Source organism: Anomaloglossus baeobatrachus, chromosome 11 (assembly GCF_048569485.1).
Source record: "Anomaloglossus baeobatrachus isolate aAnoBae1 chromosome 11, aAnoBae1.hap1, whole genome shotgun sequence".
In the NCBI taxonomy this organism is placed as follows: domain Eukaryota; kingdom Metazoa; phylum Chordata; class Amphibia; order Anura; family Aromobatidae; genus Anomaloglossus; species Anomaloglossus baeobatrachus.
Genome location: NC_134363.1, coordinates 165,598,295 through 165,606,603, shown reverse-complemented (window position 1 = coordinate 165,606,603; position 8,309 = coordinate 165,598,295). Strand labels below are relative to the sequence as shown.

The window sequence follows — 8,309 nt, the reverse complement described above, 5'->3', positions numbered from 1 at the left end:
GTCTACTGATGAATTAAGGCTTCACTCATTAGACTGTACTCTGCTATCCCTGCATTCCCAGAGAAATCAAGCAGAACAGGGGCGCACATGCACGGTCATTGTTGTTACGGTCGCTGGGGGTGGCAAGCGTCCAGGAGTGGCCTTCTGGGCCATACATCAGACTCCCTTGGAGGAGCTAACCTAGAGGTAACCCCTATACATGGAATGCACAGCAGCCAGGACCAGTGGAGTCAGCTCTGATGGACTGCGGAGCTGCTGATGACCAGTACAGATGTGTTCGAACATGGAAGCATGGATGTGAAGACTCAGATGTGGCAGCACGGAGGTAGTATCAGCAAGCAGGTTCTAAGAAGAGACACAGGTTAGAGGAACGAGTAATTGAAACTACGTCCTACCTTCAATTACACAGAACTAGACACAATAGTGGGTAAGGAACCTGAGGACTAGCAAAGCACTAAAGATAGGCAACGTTGCTCAGGTGCCTCCCCTAAAGGGAGGCAGTCTTAAATACTTTCAGAACGAAGGCTGACCTCAAGGATAACTTACAGGTAATGGGACACCGGTCTTTTAAGAAAGGGGGCGTGGATGCACGTGCACCCTATAGGCACTCCTAGAAGGCCTGCTGTGGTCTGTAAGCAGGAGGAGGCCACGGCAGACCCTGGGGCAGGAATGGGATGCAAGGGACCGGCGGGCAGGTGAGGAAAACAGCCTGGGAGCGGGAGCGTGCGGAGGTGCTGCAACAGGACCAGGCTCTACAATTGCTTTCTTTCGAATAGACATGATAAAGTTCCTTTCTCAAGATAGTTGGGGGTCCTCATGGTCAGAATGCCAATGATTCTCATGCAATCACCTATTTAGTGGATAAGTTATAACTTTCAAGCAAAGAAAGAAAATATCAACTTTTCAAGTATAGTTATTGTACAACTTCAGGTGTATTTATACCTCCTCTGGTCAAGAAAAGAAAAATATCCAGCTCCCCAATGTTCTAGTGAAGCAGCACCCATGAATGGTGCAACGGAAACAGATGCCGGCAGTAAGCAGAGTGAAAAAGGTTCATATCTAACATCAACATCTAAGAGAAGATGCATTAAAAAAGGTGAGTGCAAAAACCATAATTGCCGAAATTTGACGCGTTTCGGACAATTAGTCCATAGTCATAGCCAGACTTTAACTAAGGACTAATTGTCCGAAATGTGTAAATTTCTGCAATTATAGTTTGTTATTCATCTCATCTTTTTTTTAATGGATCTTCAATTCTGATTTTAATTGTTATCTTCTCTTGGATGTTAATGGTGACCCTTTTGCCCCCACTCTATGGTCAAAAGTATTGGGAAACTAAAAAATACACTTATCAAATCCAAAGAAAAAGTGCTGTAAAAATGTCTCCAAATCACACAAGCTTTATTAGTAGGTAAAACACAAAAAAAATAATAATAAAAAAATAAAGTAGCTCAATAAAGGGCTAAAAAATTCCAGAGAATATGTTATGTTATAAGGAAGCAAAAGTAAAAAAAAAAAAAAGTATAAATTTAGGTGCATTGTTTAATGTCAATGACCCCTTACATTGATCAGTATTTACGCATGGGCATAAAGAAATGGAAATTTGTTTAATGATATATATATATATATATATATATAATATTGGGTATATATTATATATTGAATATTTTTATATAATATATACCCAATAAAATGAAACGATTGCTTAAAGGTCAACTGGTTAAAATTTAATAACTGTTTTGATTTTTCTGACTCAAAATAAAAAATGGCACACTATAACAGGGATAGTCCTAGTACAGAGCATTTTCATACAATATCATCCAATGGACAAGGAAAACAAAATTTCTGTATGCCGCCATAGTCTGTAGGGGCCATGATGTGCGCTTTATTAGATATCAGATTTTCTTATAAATTTTCATATTTTGCCCTTAGTAATTATTACAAATGTCTTGTATTATATAACGACCTTTAGCTCAATATATTAGAAAAAAAAGATTAAATATATGTTACAATCATATACATTGTTACCAATATTTACCCTTCATAGTCTGTGGTTCTAGTTTCCTTCACTTCGTATTTGAATATTTTCATAGTTTAATACTGAATGAGTTATTAAAGGGGTTGACCACTACTTGGACACCCTTTTATCATTTCCCTTGTTCGTCCCATAAAAATAATTAAGTCTATACTGTGGCCTGTGACTGTGGGCTTTATTCTATACTGTGGTCTGTAGACGTGGGCTTTATCTATGCTGGTATCAATAAATGGGGAGACCCTACGCCAATTGTTTTCTTGATTTATTTTATACCACAATAGAGACCCGCACAAAGCGTCTGTGATTCCAACCAATCGCAGACACTGTTGGGGGGTGGGGTCTGACAGTAGCCAATAAGAAATGCGGGTGAACGAGGAAAGCAGTGAATATGGATGAGGGATAATTATTGGCCCCGGAAGTAGTGCTGCCGCTGCGGGAGCCGTTACAGCCGCGGAGAGACTCTGTAAGTAATAGCTTAAATCACCCTTTTGATTCCTTTTTTTTTTATGGTGGCCAATCACAGCCATACCAATACTTGTCAATCATGCTCTCTACCCCTGATGCCTGTTCTTTCAAGCAACAATAAGGCTGAAAAAGTGCAGCCAGTGAGTACCTTCAGCCTGTGTTTTTGGAGCGATCTTCTACCTCTTTTCCCTTGGATGAGTACCGAGGTGACTGCATACCTCCAGGAATAGTGCAGGACCAGAAGATCAGAGAGTGTGGGCCACTCTGACCTGACTCAACAGTTAAGTAGCAGGAGACCCACGGGTGGTCTATAGCGGTAAGCAGTGCCTGGTTTTGTTTCTTTCTGGTTGCAATACTTGACATGGCTGTGATGGGCAGGAAGAGGATGCTTTTTGCCATCCGATCATTTACCGACCCTTGGCAAGATCGCCAACGTTTGCGGTAAATGATCGGATGTCCGATCCCAATCCGATCTGGCCAAAGATCGTATGATATTAACATTTTCCAATCTTTGCCGATCAGGATCGCTCTATTCTAGTCACATGGGCCCCAGGAAAGCGGGTTTAGGCATCACTGGAGCCGTACTGGCACCGGAGGTGAGTATAGGCTTATTTATTTTTATGGGGAATGAGAAAAGGGCGTTCAAGTAGTGGACAATCTTTTTAATTAATTTCCTTTACTTGTTATACAAGTCCCTGCTAGATCTGTGCCTACAGAGATACCGGTCTGCAGAACGAGTGTTCAGCGGGTAAGTATCTTATATGTAAGGACATTCTTTTTAGAGGAATCCTGCATCATTACTTCACTGATTTTCTAAGAAAGGCCTTTTTCACTTAAAGATATTGTCTTCTATTTTTAATGGGTATAAGTGCTAAGTGCTTGTAAAAAAACATCAAAAATTCTCCTACTTTCTCCTTGTTTTAAAAAATGAAGAGATTTTTAATCGTTTACCCCTTTTGGAATAAGTTACTACCCAACTGCAGTGAATTAACACTGGCCATCTTGTAGTCACAGAGAGCAGCACTTACAAGTTCTTTCCAATCGAACTTATAAGCACTGCTATTGAGCTGATCCGATCAGTGGATCTGGCCAGCTTCTGTGTCGGAATTTTGCTCCTACAATGCAAAAGCAAAGCTGCTTTTCTTAGCAGCTTAAGAAAAAGCAAAGGTCGAACCTTTGCTGAACAACGAAGCCTCTGGTCTGAACTGTCAATCATTCAGGAACACCTCCCAACGGAAAACAGGAAGCCAGGATGCAGAGGAGCAGTGCGCTCCTGAAGATCAAGAGGAAACACACACTTTGTTAATCCAGCCAGTGATTTTGCATCTTTTCGGATGACTAGTCCAAAAGGCAGTCATCCGAAACAACTGGAGTGTTGGAGGTCTTGGTGGTTGGAAATGATAGATCAGAATGGGAAGGCATATCTTATTAACATGCAATGTCTTTTATAGATGGAAAAACCTCCTTAAGACCCCTTACTTTGAAATCCTCTACAGTTGCATTCCTTCATTTACCCTATATTATTTTCAGGTTCATGAAAATTAAGGTAAGGACCTAAATCTTCTTCTGTTGAGCTGTTGGAATAAGTGTCTGGTCCTCCTTCTAGTAGAGAAACAATGCTGTGTTTTTGATTCCTTATTGCTAATTGTAATGGGGTACAACCACTGCTGTCCTCTATAGTCTGCTTGGCGTTAGCCAGGAGTAGAGTCTTTACAATAGCGGCATTAGCATTTAGGACAGCCACGTGTAACGACGTCCAGCCAAACTTGTTTTGAGCATTTACATCAGCTTTGCTCTCAATTAACTTAATAACACTACAAAAAGACCCCCTCTGAACTGCAAAATGAAGAGGTGTCCAACCAGACATTTCAGCCACATTTGGGTCAGCTCCCATACCTAGTAGAAGGGAAACAAGTGAGTCATCACCATAACGAACAGCCAAATGGAGTGGCGTCCATACCATATCTCCAGCGGCATCTACTTTGGCATCATTGTCCTTCAGTAAATGTACTATGTCGGTGTGTCCTTTGAATGTTGCAAGGTGCAAAGGTGTCCATCCCTGTTTGGTCTTCAGGTTAACATGGGCATTATGCTTTATAAGGTGTTTACAAATCAAACTCTTGCCTTTCACGACGGCCATGTGCAAAGGCGTATAGTGACTCTCATCAACAGAGTTCAGGTGGGCTCCTTTCTGTATCAAGTGCTGAACCACTCGAAAGTAACCTCTATCTGCAGAAATGTGGAGGGGAGTCCTTTGGTTTTTTTGCTTGCTGTTTGGATCAGCTCCTTGGCCGATTAGAAGTTTGACAATATTATAGTGACCGTAGGAGGAAGCCACATGCAGAGGAGTTTTTCCATCTACTTCTTGGCTATTTGGGTTGGACTGACGTGTGAAAAGAACACGTGCAACATTTTCAAAGCCATTTTGAGAAGCTAAGTGCAGTGGCGTCCAATTATCCCGTTCCAACGCATCAACGAGTGCTCCATGGTCTAAGAGTAACCGAGCTATACGATCATCTCCTCCTTGGGCTGCAAAATGCAACGGTGACCATTTGTCTTCATCCGTTAGGTTGACATCTGCTCCATTCTCTATTAGGCAAACGCATATATCTAGTAACTTTCTCTGTACCGCCAATATGAGAGGTGTAGATCCACTCAACGTACGGCTATTAACATTGGCATTCAAGCTGAGGAAATGGTTCACGCGCTCAAAGTGTCCTTCAGCCACCGCAAAGTGAAGCAACGTGAAATTATTTTCATCCGACCAAGAAATATCGCTGCTTTGTAGGATTCTCATGATGAAACTGTCTGTTCCTGAAATGAAAGCCAATGGTTAATTCATTGAATTATTTTTTTTAATTAGCATATATAGACCCTTTATGTTATGCTATTGTTGTTATTACTACTGGTATGTATAAGGAGAGACCTCTAGGTCTAAAGGATCAGGGCAGGGAAAAGTTGCCTGTTGACCTAAGCCCCTTTAAATACTGTAATACAGTGCACTGATAGATTTTTCACTTTTTAAACAAAAGGTGAAAATTATTAGTTCAATATGATCTAGTAGACCATTCTGTGCAGAACATTGACTCGAACTGACAGTGTCACTGTCAGAGATACAGCACTGTCAGAGATAACATCCTCCTTCTGTATCTCTGAAACAGACTTCCGATTTTTGTTTCTTCCTATAAAAAATATTGTGCGGTCTTGCTGCTGCTTTTCAGTGTATGAAGAATAAAGGAAAAAATGTGTATTTGTAATTCAAATGCAGCAGAACCAATTTCAGCTTCACCATATCACTGATCAATCATAATGAGTCTGCTGCTGCTGCTGGCAGCTCTCCCATCTTTCTCTACACCTATCAACTGTATCTGTGTTTTATGCACAGACTACTGCTTTCATCTTCTTCAGTAGTGAAAGCAAAGGAGAGGGCAAATTAGGGCCTTACCAGATAAATAGTGAGTTAGGTAAAATTGAAACCACTCACCTGGCAGGGATGTGGCAGGCACAACTCCTATATAAGGTATAATTTAATGGCGGTTGCTGCAGCTCCACGTGAATAATCTGGAAGGTACTAGAAAAAGAATGGATGTATTGCCGCGCTACCACCAAGGCAAAGAAGTGTTGATTAATACTAATAATTTATTTTACAGATCAACGTGTTTCTGGGATCAAGTTCCCTTCTTCAGGACCATGGAAATCAACAACAGTTGTTGATTTCCATGGTCCTGAGGAAGGAGACTTGATCCCAGAAACGCGTCGACCTATAAAGTAACTCATATTAATCAATGCATTGGTGGTAGTGCAGCAATACATCCATTCTTTCTCCAGTACCTTCCATCTTCTTCAGTAGTGCAACTGTACAACACATTGCTGTTTGGAGTATTTATCCAATATTTTAGTCCTTTCTCCACTTATTTTAGTTGCTGTGCTGGGAGATGTACCATCATTTAACTCTTCTAAAACCATTCTAAATATGTCTGCTGCATTCTCTGCCTCAGCTTTTATACTGGCTGTGACCGTTCCTCCTTAAAGATATGGGTAAATCCACATGTGCATGTGGGTTAAACCCATGGCATAAATTATGACAGAAATGTATTCCAGTGATGACTAGAATACTTGTCTTGCAGGTGGCACACTGCGTCAGAAAGATGCATCAAAGTTTTATTAAGAAGAGCATGACTCTGTCTTAATAAATTTTGCTCTTGTTACTTAAGTGCACTTTTCATCAAGACTGGGGTATAAACTGCCATTCTTGATTAGGGCCATTGGGTACTTTTATTGGCTCTGGCCTCTTCAGGCTCAATAAATAATCAAATAGTTGAATCTTAATTCTCTTAACAAACTATAATAATTCTTTCATAGAGTGTACATTTTATTAAATAGATTAAAAAATTACAGTAAATAAAGAGGCAACAAAAAACTCAGTAGCAACACAGTAGCTAAAAATAGTCCCATTCATCTGACCCTTGACGATGGCTTTCAAGCCGAAACGCGCGTAGGGAACTTGGCACCAGCACCGGCAGGAAGAGATGCCACTTGGTATGTTTTACTTTCATTTGCTTTATTTATTGACACTTCTTCTGATAGCATTGTATCTCCCAATCACAGCACCTTACTCTAATCTTATGCCTCAGTAACACTGGGGGTTATGATTTGCACATATGTCCCTTGGACCCCTACTGTTTTCCATTTACACCTTCGGCATGGGACAGCTCATAGAGTCCCATGGCCTTCAATATCATCTCTACGCTGATGATACGCAGATCTAACTCTCTGGACTTGACATCACCTCCCTACTAACCAGAATCCCACAATGTCTGTCTGCTATTTCATCCTTTTTTCTCTGCTCAATTCCTAAAACTGAACATGGACAAAACAGAATTAATTGTCTTTCCTCCTCCTCACTCACCCCCCCCCCCCACCTGACATGACATCAATGTCAATGGCTGCTCACTTTCCCCAGTGTCACGTGCTCGCTGACTGGGAGTAATCCTAGACTCTGATCTCTCTTTCAAGCCCCACATGCAAGCCCTCTTCACCTCCTGCCGCCTCCAACTCAAAAATATTTCCTGGATCCGTACATTCCTTTCCCAAGAAGCTGCAAAAACTCTAGTACATGCCCTTATTATCTCCCGCCTGGATTATTTCAACCTCCTGCTCTGTGGCCTCCCTTCTAACAGACACGCACCCCTAAAATCTATTCTAAACTATGGTGCCCGGCTAATCCACCTGTCCCCCCGCTACTCCCCGACCTCTCCTCTCTGCCAATCCCTTCACTGGCTTCTCATTGCTCAATGACTCCAGTTCAAAACACTAACCATGACATACAAAGCCATCCACAACCTGTCTCCTCCCTACATCTGTGACCTAGTCTCCCGGTACTTACCTGCACGTAACCTTCGATCCTCACAAGGTCTCCTTCTCTACTCCCCTCTCATCTCCTCTTCCCACCATCGCATCCAAGATTTCTCCCGTGCCTCCCCCATACTCTGGAATGCTCTGCCACAACACATCAGACTCTCGCCTACCTTGACGAGCTTCAAAAGGAACCTGAAGACCCACCTCTTCCGACAAGCCTACAACGTGCCGTAACCCTCAGTCTAATATAGCACCGCACAACCAGCTCTACCCTAAGCTACTGTATCCTCACCTATCCCTTTGTAGACTGTGATCCCTCGCGGGCAGGGACCTTTATCCTCCTGTACCTGTTTGTGTCTTGTATTGTTTATGATTATTGTATTTGTCCCTATTATGTATACCCCTTTTACATGTAAAGGGCCATGGAATTGATGGCGCTATAATAATAATA

At 41.7% G+C, this 8,309-nt stretch overlaps 1 protein-coding gene across 1 annotated transcript in view; it reads right to left on the bottom strand.

The window, feature by feature from the left end:
* Positions 1-1,324: 1,324 nt before the first annotated feature.
* The window catches only part of ANKK1 (ankyrin repeat and kinase domain containing 1), an 85,293-nt gene continuing 78,308 nt past the window's right edge, over positions 1,325-8,309 (bottom strand). Inside the window, exon 8 of the mRNA XM_075329095.1 lies at positions 1,325-5,314. Within this exon, the coding sequence (XP_075185210.1) occupies positions 4,011-5,314 (1,304 nt within the window). The 3' untranslated portion in view covers positions 1,325-4,010. The remainder of the gene's footprint in view (positions 5,315-8,309) is intronic.